Source organism: Magnolia sinica, chromosome 8 (assembly GCF_029962835.1).
Source record: "Magnolia sinica isolate HGM2019 chromosome 8, MsV1, whole genome shotgun sequence".
NCBI classification, from domain to species: Eukaryota; Viridiplantae; Streptophyta; class Magnoliopsida; order Magnoliales; family Magnoliaceae; genus Magnolia; species Magnolia sinica.
In genome coordinates this window covers 43,995,258-44,009,538 of record NC_080580.1, presented here as the reverse complement: position 1 = coordinate 44,009,538, position 14,281 = coordinate 43,995,258, and the positions used below count along the sequence as shown (strand labels likewise).

At 40.0% G+C, this 14,281-nt stretch overlaps 1 protein-coding gene across 2 annotated transcripts in view; it reads left to right on the top strand.

The window, feature by feature from the left end:
* The window catches only part of LOC131253275 (uncharacterized), a 46,879-nt gene extending 33,198 nt beyond the window's left edge, over positions 1 to 13,681 (top strand). Inside the window, exon 4 of one of the 2 annotated variants that reach the window (XM_058254228.1) lies at positions 10,168 to 13,681. In XM_058254228.1, coding sequence (XP_058110211.1) covers positions 10,168 to 13,436 — 3,269 coding nt within the window. In that variant the 3' untranslated portion in view covers positions 13,437 to 13,681. Of the gene's footprint in view, positions 1 to 10,164 lie in introns of both variants that reach the window. The other variant, XM_058254227.1, reaches the window with a different exon arrangement.
* The last annotated feature ends 600 nt before the right edge of the window (positions 13,682 to 14,281 follow it).

Genomic DNA, 14,281 nt, shown 5'->3' with positions numbered 1-14,281 from the left:
TTCTATGGTTGCTTGTGCATCCGTGCTATGTAGGCACACACATCAAGACAATAAAACCCACAACGTCAATGCCCACAGCCTGCATGATTTTGGGCCAGTACATGTTAAGAGCAGGGGTTCACATGCTGAACTACTTGGATCTTAAATAAAATTTCTGTGCACATGCTCTGTGCTGTGCGTCACATGGTTCCTTGCTGGAATGATTACTAGTCCTTGTGGTGGGTACTTGTAGAGGGTGAAGGGATAAAAGAGAACTTTTATGCTCAGGCAAAGCATGATTCTCTATATTTGTGAATATTGAAATTGCACATGTGGAAGACGTGCCTCAGGTTGAATACCCTGAATCTTATGCCTTATTATAGATGTGTCACACGAAATGTTGTCATAATTGTCATTGTATCACAAATCGTAAGAGAATTGGAACTGAATCGAATTGCAAATTGTAAGGTTCTTTCCGATTTTCCTAGAAAATTAGAATAAAAGAAAAAAAAAACTTAATTAAGAAAAAGTAAACATATCAATGATCCATTTTCCAATATGCATCAAGAAAAGTATAGTAATGGAGAACCTGCGAAACGGATGTATATGTTATAGTCACTCAACAATAAAGTTTTAACTCCACATCTATACATTTTTAGTATAAATTTATAGTTTCAAAAGATATATAAAGACCAAAAAGTTGCCCCTTCCCCTCTTCAATCCTCATGCATCTTCCCCTTCCTCTCTTCAATCCTCATGCATCTTCCCCTTCCCTCTTGTCATTGACGACGTCATTATCATCATCACAAAGGTATTCAATAATGGTAACGGTGGCCATAATGGCCAATCTTATGGTCCGTTAATATATGGATCGTAACAGTCCCTGTAATGGCTGTTACGACCTCATAACGATCAAAATTTGTTTGTAAGGAAAAATATATTGGCCCTGTATTAGCTTGTAATGGGCTTGTATTGGTCCGTTTACGACCCTGTATCGCCCAATCGCGGGCCATTTTTTGAAAATAAAAAAGAGGTTATGGACCCATATCGTGTAATGGGCACCATCGGCCATCACAATTGTTTCTAAATACCATGTACATCACTGTGATCATGAAGAATAATACTGTCGTTTCTTCCTCATCAAAATTGGATGAAAGAAATTCCTCTTCAACCTCCTCTCTTTGCATTTTCCCTTTTCTTTACTCATGGGAAGCTTTGTACAATACAATATAATTGTGCATCTCAAGCTTAGTAATTAGCATAACTAAAATCACCATATTCACTGCACATTCTACATGTGAGCACGTGGCCATGTATTATCTATTGAGCATTGACTGCTAGAAAAGAAAGGTATTTAATAAGTTAATGTTTTGAGTTTATAATATACTATGTTGCTTGTCTTGTGATCGTGAAGATCCAACCCCTTCATTGTGATGAGGACATCGGATACTTGATTTATTTTATGAAATTTGAACTTTGATCTCTTCTATTAAATCACATCATATAGCATTCATCCTACATCACATTGTCTTCTATGGGCTACACAAAGATTCGCTCATATCCGTTCTTGAATTGCCCTGTGGTACAGTATGATCCTCTTTCTCAGCGTTCCATTCATTATTGGACTCCATATTTGATAAACAAATGGTATCAAGCCCTTGTCACACTTCGAGTTGCAGATTGTACTTTACAAAAAAGAAAAAAAGAGAGCACGTAATCTTTTTTGCCCATGTCTATTTCTCTTCTTTGGATGAATCTACAATTAGTGTTCGAAATATCAGTATCGCACCATGTATCGCACCCTTGGGATACAAATACATATCGGTTTTCGCACAGGATATATTGTTTGTATCGCGTAATTTATCGCACTTTTTGAGAAACATGGGGAAACATTGGGAAAATTGTTGAATTTTTCAATGAAACTTCATGGATTATTAAAAAAGACCTTAATACACACTTTTAAATCATAAAATCTCAAAAAAGAAGTGCACATAATAGGTTTCCTTTGTATAGGGTCCTAAGCTGTGTTGTTCGGTTGAACTAAGATCACTGTATTCAAATATGATGCATAACATTTATAAATGTATTAGGGCATGTATGAAAACACAACCAATTGATAAGGTCATACAGATTGGGATGAAAGACAAACAAATATTACTTTGATGTAAAACTTTTATGGCCCACAAAAGGTTTTCAATGATCATTAACCAATGTTTCATATGGCGTGGTCCACCTGACACTACTATCTTATTCATTTCTAGGACCATGGCCTAAAATAAGTTGAAAAAGCATATGAATGGCGTGTATATACAATTCATACATCAAGGTGGCCCCTACAGTTAGCAGGCCCACCCACGTTGCTGGTTCCACAGTCTCGCCCAAGCTGGGCTTTGCGGGTACCTAACAAGAGATGGACGGACCTATCATGGGCTGTATGGGGCCCACTATATTCTATATGTTTTATCCACACCGTCCATACATTTTGACAAGTCATTTTAGGACATGATCCTAAAAAAGAGGCAGATTTAAGGCTTAAGCGGACCACACCACATTAAATAGTGGTGATTGAGTTATTTGCAATCTAATCTGTTCAAAACATTGTAGGGCCCGTTGTGATGTTTATTTGGCTATCCAACCTGTTCATAATGTCAGGGCTGTATGGGGCCCACTATATTATATATGTTTTATCCACACCGTCCATACATTTTGACAAGTCATTTTAGGACATGATCCTAAAATAGAGGCAGATTAAGGCTCAAGCGGACCACACCACATTAAATAGTGGTGATTGAGTTATTTGCAATCTTGTCTGTTCAAAACATTGTAGGGCCCGTTGTGATGTTTATTTGGCTATCCAACCTGTTCATAATGTCACATAAACCTAAATGAAGTTAAAAAATAAATATCAGCTTGAACCAAAACTTGTCCCTACCGAAAAGTTATCAATGGTAAGCGTTCAATCTCCACTGCTTCCTGTGGTGTGGTCCACTTGAGACTTAAAAAGTTATCATTTTATGAACTGATGCCCTAAAATGATCTTCTAGTAGACCCCACAGCCTGCACGGGAGGTTCATTTGAGTTAAAGAGACTAGCAGGGGAAGCGGATTGGCAGGTGTACCACACACCATTGATCTGGCTGGTGTGTTAACGTCACCAAGTTCTGTGGGTCCCATCATGTGGTATGTGTTATATCCAAATCGTCCATCCATTTGGTGAGCTTGTCATAAGGCTCGAGCCGAAAGATAAGATAGATAGAAAGATCAAGTGGACCATACTATAAAAAGTAGTGGGGGATTGAACGTCTACCATTGATACCCTTTTAGGGGTCACAGAAGGTTTGGATCAATATGATATTTGTTTTTCCTCTACATTAAGGTCTGTGTGAACTTGTTAATAGATTGGATGGAAAATAAACGTTATGGTGGGCCCTACAAATGTTTTGATGGTGAGAATCATTGTCACACTTCTATTTGTAGTGTGGTCCACTTGAGCTTTGGGTATGACTCATTTTTGGGCTAATGCTCTAAAATGATCTTAGAAAATGGATGAACCGTGTAGATATAATAAATACATCATTTTGGGGCCATGTTACTAATCTCCTTTGGACTGTTCGTGCAACTCGGAGGTGAGGAGCGTCAGCGCTGGTCTTTGCGCGACACGTACCCACACCAGTTCTGTGGGCCTCACCATAATGTATGTGTTGTATCCATACCGTCCATTTTGGAGAGACCATTTTAGGGCATGAGCCAAATAATGAGTCAGATTCAAAGCTCGAGTGGACCCACCACAAAAAACAATGAGGATTGATTGCTCGCTGCAGAAGTTTCTGATCAAGCTGATATTTATGTTATCCCTTCGTTCATGTCCATGTTAACTTATTAACAGGTTGGATCACCAAAAAATCTCATGATGGGCCCTAGGAAGGTTTCAACGGTAGGCATCACTGTCTCCTTGATTTTCTGTGGTGGGGTCCACTCGAGCTTTGGATCTGCCATTCTTCGTCTCATTCCCTAAAATGATCTCTCCAAAATGATGGACGGTGTGGATACAACACATACATCATGGTGGGGCCCTCACAACTTGTTGACGTCACTTTAGTTGCTAATCTCGCCACTCAACCTATCAATAGCTAATCCGCTCCCATTTTTTAAACAGAAAAGGGTTCCGGAAGCACCGAAACCCTAAAATCTCTCCAAAACTCTCAAATTCCCTCAATAAAATCCAAATCTATAGGGTTTTTTGGCAGATTTCTCGCCGAAATCTCATGCGCCATTTGAATCTTACTTCTGTTTGAAGAAAAAACAGTAAGGAAATCAAGATTGTTGAATTCAAAGCTTTTCTCTGTTTTTTCTTTCTTCTTCTTCTTCTTCTTCTTGTTCTTTTATTTTATTTTTTTATTTTTATTTTTTATTTTTGTAATTATGCAAGCCAAAAAATGGTGCAATATCGGCCGATACATAGAAATCTGTTTTTTTTTTTTTTGGGTAATTTTTGAGGGGTTTCGGCCGATGTTGTGTCGTTGGCTAGCGATAACGATAATATCGGCCGATAGTATCGATATTGTTAACACTGTCTATAATAGAAATTGTATTTGACACATTAACATAATTACCATAGGTATGCATAATAAAATTATATACATACAAATAAACAGTTGTGAATTACAATATTCACTTGCTCGAATGTGCTTCAGTTGTGCGGACAATACATGACGCTGCAAGTGAGACTTAATATACGAATTTCCAATCTTGGCAATCCCAAACAATGATCTCCATGGCTTTCCCACCATAAGCCTAATTTATATGGGGAAAACATGAATAAGAGGACAAGCAAATTAATAAACTAGACAATTTTTAATAGATAAGTAGTAAATGAAATAAAAATAAGTTGCCTAGTTGTTCAGTCTTCCTAGTTGCTTTTGCCATCTCTCTCCCAACCACTCTCCCAAATGTTCCAATAGCTTTCTTAAACATGTCCATTTGTGCATCAATCTTGACATGCTCTCTTGAAGTTGGCACCATTCTCTCAATGCAGTCATACAACTCAAATCTTAATTTCTAAATCCGATTGAAAGTTATCATCATATTGAAGTCTTGGATATAGAAAGGTATCCGGCTGCACCCAATGGCCTATGGAGCTGCAAATTCCATCATGCATGAATCATGTTTCAAATTGGGGAATGTCTTTTCTTTATGTCCCCAATATTTTTATTTTTTAATTTTTTTTTTGCGGTAGTTTCCTCGGGTTGATCTATTGCTTCATAAATGTATCCCATAAGATGTGTCTCATATGAGTCTACTAATTTCAAGACCTTCACTAGGACCTATTACGCGATATGGGGCTGTAATGACCGATTCGAGTGTGGGGTGCTTCATTACCAATGAGTTGTGGTTGTACGAGGCTCCTCCTAAGATAACAACTTTTGCCCTGATTGTTGCGTGAAGGGAGCTCCTCACGATCAATAACTTGTAGAAGAGGGGCATGATGATCCCAAATGCTTGTCTGCTTTGCCTGACAGTGGAAGAGTCTATGGACCATCTATTCATTCATTGTTGTTTTGCTCAAGTTGTGTGGTTTGGTATCTTCCGATCTTCATGTGTGGTGATGTAGGATGATGGAAATACCATAGGATGCAAGATGAGAGATCAATTTACACGTTAATTTCAGCAATCAATATGTAAAATCAAACATAGCCACATAATAGATTCAAAAATTCATATTTATAGCACGAAGGTCGTAGGTTATTACATAACGCGGTGCACGAAAATATAAAATAATTCAAGAGTAGCCCACTTGGAAGTAGGTACTTTCAATCTAGCGTGGGTAATGTAACAATCACATGGATATACAAAGATGCAAGTAAAAAATTTCACGAAAATTCACATTTTCATAAGGGTTTTTGTATTCATGGATGGAGATTTAGGAATGGGGTTTTTAGGGATTCAGAAGATCCAGGGATTAGGGAGTTTTAGAGAAAAATCAAAGAAGGAAAATCCCAAACGGGGCTCCACCAAGGTATTCCGTAATGGTAACGGTGGCCGTAACGGCCACCATTGTTACCTTTACGATACGTGTTGTAACGGCCGTTACGGTCTCTTTTTTTTTCTTTTTTTTTTTTTTTATTGAAAAAAACCCGAAAAACCTATATCGGCCCCGTAACGGGCTGTTACGGGTCCATTACAACCTTTATGGGGGACATAACGACCTTTACGGGTCATTTTATCCGTAACGGCCGTTATGACCTTTACGACCCCATAACGTGTAACGGCCGCCACCGTTACCTTTACATAACGGCCTTTACGGAACACCATGGGCTCCACACTTGTCTAGGTAAAGGAGAGGATTGAGTGGGGTTTGATGAGTTTAGAATGTTGTAATGGAAGGGAAAAGAGGAAGACGAGAAGAAGAAGAATACTTTTTGAATCCACCACCAAACAAGCTTCTATCCTTCCACAATTCAATTGGAAGAGAGGGTTTTTCATAAACCCTAAAACACAAGGAGGACAATTTCTTCATATGAGAGCTGCTTTAATTTTGCTTTCTTCTCAATAACACCATTAGGTTTGGACCTCCACCCCCCGTGCTTTTATAATTAAAAATTCAGAATAATTACAATTATGCCACTCACTTAAATGAAATGACACATCATCCAAAATAAGAAAACTAAAACACTTATTATCAATCTCAACCATCAAATAAATCCTAAAAATAACAATAAATATAAAAGAAGCAAGATTAGAGTCCAATGAGTCCAGATCTACAAGATTTGCTGGCCCGATGGCCTGGTTGACAACGTCCAACGATTGGATTGACACGAAATAAAAATCCTGACTAAAATGCTCTGCTAAGCAACACACATGCATCATCCCAAAGTGGAGTCTTCCTACTGCACGTCCAATGCATGTAGGGTCTTCAAAATGGCTCGGTGGGCCTCATTTGGAACTCGTCTCCCATCCATAAAGAAAGTTGCGCTGATGTGGGTGGTTGTCTCTGTCTTTGGTACACCTGAGTAGGTCCTCTAATGTTCCCATCATGTGGCTTGGGTGAGATGCCGCTCTCCATGGAACCTTTTCTTCAAGCTTGGCACGGTGATCCGGGGAGCTGCTTAGGCTCTCGGAGGAGGAGACACTCTTTGTTGGCTTCTTTGTGGTCTATTTGGATCGAGAGAAACAATAGGGTTTTCCGTAATGAATCAGTTTCTGCTGAGCTGGTTTTCATTCGGATGGGATCTTTAGTGTCTGAGTGTTATTTATGTGAGGGTTTTTGGGCTGTGGTTTGGAGCGGTCATTCAGACTCCTCTTTGTATTTAGTTGGTCTGTTTCATATTTTTTTTCCCTTTTCTTTGTTGTTGTTTTTTGCTTTTGTTTCTTCTTTGGCATTTATGCCGTAATAATATTTGCTTCATCTTTCACAAAAAAAGCTTGTTTTGAAAAAAAAAAAAAAAAAACTGTAAGTATTCTAATGGCTGTTACGGGGTTGATACAGTTTCTTCCTTTAAAAGTATTTTTGACCGTTATGGCCTGTATTGTAACAGCCACAATGTTGGCTGTTACAGCCGCAATTACCGTTATTGAATACTAAAGGGATAGTAGTGGACTTTAGACTATTTAATCAATGGTCAAAACTCTAAATTGTCCAACACTACATCACGGACTTGCTTTCCCTTAGGGTTCTTTTTTAATGTGCTCTCTTACAAGTTACAGCCCCTTCGATGTAAAAATCACTCTTAACCCGAACTTATATTCTTGAATGCTCTTCAACGTGAGGTAGCATGTGTTAAAGCATGGCATGAAGGATCTTGGGAGCTCACCATCTGTATCTTTTCTCATTAGATTTTAATGCCCGCACATACTTAAATGTATAATGTGATCTCCCTTGCTTTTGTCACGGTGCTCGCATGGATTGGTAACTTTCCCATTTGGAAAGCATGAGATCAATGTGATGTGCCATACAAGGCTACCAAAAAAGCTACATTTATCCATAAGCATTTGACTGGCATTCGTGTAGGCCAATGCACTGCCCATGATCACTTGAACTACATTTGCCTCCTTTCCGCCTTCGACTACCAAATCAAGAAGTTGAAATTGGTTATCTGCATTCCTAGAAATGTGTGATGTATCAACAGACCTCAATAAATGTACCACTATGACTATTTACCAAAAAGTTGGTAATGGACCTATTTACTCATTTGATCAATCCATTGGACAAAATGGAACATTTCATTTTCACCCATCTTTCTTGTATGTTTCCAAGCTTTTCTCAAATTTTCGAACTTCCATCTTTGGTTATTTATTTCTAACTTCTTGATAGTTTGGAAGTTTGAAATCAGGTACGAAAAATGCTACTGCATCCATCATAGCTAAAAAGAAAGGACTTTTCACAAGAGTGAAAGGAAGCACACTCACATATACAATTCTCTCTATGCCTCTTTTTCTAAATTTGATTTATGGTGGATCGCTTTTCTCTCCTACCTTCCCTGCCAATAAAATCATCCACCGACCTCTTTCTTTTGCCCCCTCATTCTTCCTGTCCCTGTCACCAATATCATACATGATTGGGACCCATCTGATGTCATATATGGCATCTTTCTTTTGTTGCTTCTCCTTATCCATTTCTCCCAACAAGTTCTTGAACTTCTCCGCCACTTCATCACTTGGGTACATATGCAATCTTCTTTGTTTGGGCTAGTTGATGTTTCTTACGAAACACACATTCCCAATATGCCTTCCCACAAACATTACGTTGTAAGTGAAGGTTGTTACCTTCACTCACTTCAAAACAATATTGCCATGTGATATCATCTTCTCCCTTTCCCTTCATCATCTTGAATACCAATAACGACCAAATCAAACCCTAAAGACTGAAAAGTATGCCTGGGAAAAAATATGAAAGAGAGGAAAGAGTAAGAGTTTCATAAAATACCTCAAAATTCAAATAAATATAAAAGAAAATATTTCCTGAAACAATATTCGTTTGTATTTTTTTCAATGTACAAATGTGTTGAAACAAATGGCGTTTGAATCCGATTAATGATGAGAAAGATATTCAGATTCTTCTATCTTGGCTTTTGAATAGTAAAAACCATTTGCATGGTCTAATTTCTGGTACATATGTCATGATTACGCCTTTTTTTTTTTGGTCTGTGTCTATAAAGCATTGTCTCTGCCAGAAGATCAAACACTCATGATAGGAGTCCTAAAAAACACCATCAGCATCCAGTGATTTTGTCTTGCCTGTCTTCACTCAGGATTGCGAGCATGTGTCACCCCTTGGGGCTCACATGTACAGATGGTCCCATGATTGCAATCCTCTGTCTTCTCAGTGGTACAATTAGATCTAAAATGCAATGGTCGTGCTTCAAAATTAAGCCATACCTTATTTTCAATGTTGAATGTGAACCAGTGGAAATGTTTACTTCGTTGTTCGACATTCCTCTAAGCATATTGATGGTCAGAATCATCCATTCGATGTAAGTTTCTTACAGTTGTCTGTATGGAGTAGCATGCAGACACGGGTGGTACTGATCATCAGATGATGTTGACATGGGCAAATTGAACTCGGTTGATTAAAGAGAATGTCATTTCGATGGTTCATCACCATTAATTTCTGGTCTCCTATCCAATGTCCAAGTGGGATACATACTTGAAAATCCAAATGATCCAAATCATATACCCCATTAGCTCGACTCCATATTTCAAGTTGACTGTGTGATTCTCAAGTTCTTTTACCAGAAGCAGTTCAGATGGACTGATAAAATATGCTCTTCTTTGCACTCCTGATATCTATTCCCTTGTTTAAGACAACAAATGGTTTCACTACGATTTTTTTTTTTTTTTTGTTTCCATGCATTACTTTAAAGATGCTAATTGGGACTATCCTCACAATTTTCCTTGATAAAGCACCATGGAATTTAATGTTGTTGTTGTTTTTTTTTTTTTTTTTCTTTTTCTTTTTCTATTGGTGATATTGTTGTTTCTTTTATTATTACTAATGACATAATGATTTTGCTTGTACATTCCAATACCCATGACTCCACTTTCTTTATATTGGTGTTGTTTTGTTGTTACTTTTTCTATATTCTACTATATGAGGGGCACTGATGTGTCCCTGTATAATGATTGCACTATCATTGTTAGGTACTCAGCAGGCATTCTCATCTCAACTTAAATGTCTGTCTTATTGCAGCAGGTAATTTAACTCTGGTTCCCACCACTGAGATTGTAGATTTTGCTAGCAAGCTGCTATCAGATTCCCAGATTAAGCTTTACCGGGAAAGTCTGAAGATGCCTGCTTTGATCTTGGATGAGGAGAGGAGACATACAAGGTTCATTACAAGTAATGGACTCATTGAGGATCCTTGTGCTGTTGAGAAGGAAAGGTCAATGATCAATCCATGGACCCCAGAAGAGAAGGAAATTTTCATGGATAAGCTGGCTACATTTGGGAAGGACTTCACAAAAATTGCTTCCTTTCTCTGCCACAAGACAACTGCAGATTGCATTGAGTTTTACTACAAGAACCATAAATCAGAAAGTTTTGAGAAAATAAAGGAAAGGCTGGAGCTCCGAAAGCAGGGGAGGTGCTTCCCTAGCAATGCATACCTGGTAACCTCAGGAAAGAAGTGGAATCGCGAGGTGAATGCTGCTTCTCTTGATATGTTGGGTGCTGTAGCAGCCCATGCTGATGACAGCAGCAGGAAGACTCAGCAGTCATGTGCTGGTAGATCTATTCTGGGAGGTCTTTATGACCATAAAATGTCTGGCAGGGACAGCATTTTAGAAGGGGCAACCAGTGGTGATATTCCGGGGACTGAGAGTGAAGCTGCAGCTGCCGACGTGCTGGCCAGTATCTGTGGTGGTCTATCTTCGGAAGCAATGAGCTCTTGTATCACTAGTTCGGTCGACCCTGGGGAGGGTTTTCAGGAGTGGAAAGGCCAAAAGATAAACTATATGATAGTGGACAGACCTTTCACACCCGAAGTATCCCATAACATTGATGAAGAAGAAACTTGTTCAGACGAAAGCTGTGGGGAATTGGATTCCGTTGACTGGACAGATGAAGAGAAGGCAACATTTATTGTGGCTCTTAGATCTTATGGCAAGGATTTTGCGAGCATCTCGTGCTGTGTCAGGACCAAGACGAGGGACCAATGCAAAATCTTCTTCAGTAAGGCTCGGAAGTGCCTTGGCCTGGATCTGATTCATCCAGGTCCTGACAATGAAGAAACTCCAATGAGTGCTGCTAGTGGAGGAAGGAGTGACTCTGAGGATGCTTGTCTTGTGGAGATGGATTCGACAATCTGCTGCAGCACCCAATCATGTTCCAAAATGGATGTGGATTTGCCCCCGTCTGTTGTGATGGCCAAGTGCAGTGAAGGATGCGGAGCTGGTAATGACCTCCTTCTGCAGTCTGAGGATATATCAAGTGGAAAGGATGATGTAGGCATCTCAAATCCAGACGAACTTGACACAGGGAGGATAGAAGAACCAGATCATGGTGGCAATGGATCTCAGCAAGCCCCTAAGCTGGAATCATCTTTTAATGGCAAAGACAAATTGTTAAAGGGAGATGAGTCTCAGTCTGGTATTGTACAAGAACTGTCGCAGAGGGATGAAGCAGCTACAGCATCTGCTGTACTGGACTGTGACCTGCCTGTGCAACCTCCTCATAATAGTGCAGATGATTCTTTGGTTGATTCAGAATCCAAGGAACATGAAACTTCCCAGGTAAGATCATCCAGTCTGGCCGAATCTGCCTCTGTGGAAGGGCCAAGAGGACTTGCCCAATCTAGATCATATGATGTGGTCGAGTTCAAACAGGGGGTTGAACCAGGTACATCTGCTGAGGGGCTTAAGACCAAAGCAGGGGCACTCGACCAGGGGATTGAATTGGGTACATCTGCTGAGGGGCGTAAGACCAAAGCAGAGGCACAACTTACGGTGCCTGAAACTACTACTGGTTTGGATGATAGCAAGGTTGCAAAGACTGGTTCATTAGAAGCAACTAACTGCAGAAGCGGCTTAGGTTGCCCCATGCCAGATTCAACCACAGTGTCCAATCATCCAGAAATGGAGATGACTGCTTGCCCAGGTTTCAGTACTGTCCCCAACCACCAGCATCACGTGTCACTAAAACTGCCTCCTTCCCGGGAAAAGAAGCCCCACATCATCTCATGGCCGCAGAATGGGCATTGCTCCTCTGAGCTTGCAAACGTGGCATTGCAAGATTCATCAACTGCCATCATTGATCATGAGGACCCTCTTCATCAGCCTACCACACAATCAATTCTTAATTTTGAGGAGCATGGGATCAATCAGCAACAGAAATCTGACTGTGTTGATTTTCGACAACAATATCCGCCGTTGCAAATTCTTAAGGGCTACCCTTTGCAGATGTCAAACAAGAATGAGATGAATGGGGAATTAGCTTCGATCGGTGAAAAGCCAGTCCTTCAAAATTATCAAAAGATGAGCAGGAATTCCCATTCCAGTCGGTTCATTTTTGTGCCAGATTCCTACACTGAGAAATGCAATGGTTCCAAGTCCCCCATCCATTCAGCTTCTTCTGAACTTGCATTTCTGCCCAGGACTGAAAAATCAGAAAGTAATCTTGGATCCTGCTCCCGGAGTTTGGATAAGCAGGCGACAATGAGTTGCTGTGAGGCAGAAAAGCAATCTCCAGGGATTGGTGACTTCAAACTCTTTGGTAAGATTCTCAGCCATCCGCCATCTTCGAACAAAGTGAATTGCCCAAAAGAAAATGAAAATGAGGACGAGTCCCCTTGCAAATCAAACAAGTCTTTTATCAGCTCCAACTCTGAACATGGAACGGATGGAACTTCAATCAAATCAAAGAAGCTTCAGTCTAGTAGCAGCAGCTGCATGGGTGTGGAGGAATTTCCAATTAAGAGCTATGGGTTCTGGGATGGGAGCAGGATACAGACTGGTTTTTCTTCGCTGCCAGACTCTGCCAAGTATCTGGCAGCAATCAGTGAATATCCGATGCCTGTATGTAGGATAGATCAGCGGCCACTGCCAGCAGCAGTGGTCAGGAGAACTGAACCGAGCCTGGGATCCCTGTCGGTTTCCAACATGAACGGAGGAGGATTGACTGATTTTCAGCAGGCATACAGGAGTGCTGATGGGGTGAGTGTGCAACCCTTCTCAGTAGTGGATGCGAAGCGGCGGCAGGACATGTCTGAGTTGCAGAAAAGGAATGGGTTTGAAACGATGTTGGGATTTCAACAGCAGCAGAGCATGGGGGTGGTTGGGATGAATGTCGTGGGGGGAAGAGGAATCCTAGTTGGAGGATGCACTGGAGTATCAGACCCTGTGGCAGCGATAAAGATGCATTTTGCCAATGCCGAAGCAACACGGTTCGGTGGTGGTGGTAGCGGTGGCGGGTCTGTTGGAGTGATTAGGGAAGATGAGTCATGGGGGAGAGACGTAGGTAGGTAGGTAAAAAAGATTTTAAAAAGAAAAAAAAAATGTAGAAAGAAAGAAAGAGGCTGGGGTGTTTGGGTTGGGTGGTTTGGTGGGGTGGGGTGGGGTGGGGTGAGTTGGCTAGAAGGCTCGCACGGCATGGTGGTAGTGTTGCCGTGACTTGTATAATAGTTGTGTAACCTCAATGAAATGAAACGGAAAATGGATGGGGTTTCTCTACCTCTTTCGTTGTTTTTTTTTTTTTTTTTCTTTTCCTTTTTTTTAAAAATCTTTTTATGGTGTTTGTAATTTGCTCTGCTTTGTATTTGTTGTATTGATGAAAATGGAAATAACCTGCATTCCAAATGGGGGATCCTGATTGATGATGCGGTTTATCTCTAATTTTATATCCCCGTTCCTTCAAAAAAATAAAAATAAAAATAAAACATAGTATGGTGGATTATGCCTAGTTTGCGGGGCTTGGATCTGTAAACACGGACTCTCTCATGGTGATTGCAGCCGCAGGATACAGGATGAAGCGTGGATGGATACTTGTTGGGGTGGGCCATTTGATCAGCTGCCATCATATATATAGTTGTCTGTGTTTGTGTTTTCTTTCTAGTCTGGTGATGGTGCTAATAAGGAGCACAGACGGGTTTTGATTTGGTTTTTGGGTTTGTCATATATATATATATGCTGTAAATTAAACTTTATATAAACTACAAATGTAATAGAAATAGTAATATGCCATAAATTATACTTTTGAAAGAGAATTTTAGCCTTGTGACATTCGAAAAAAAAAAGAAGGAAGAAAGATATTTGTACATACTACTCCCTACAAAGCTTTATGACATTTGTAAACATATATTTACATGCTGTCT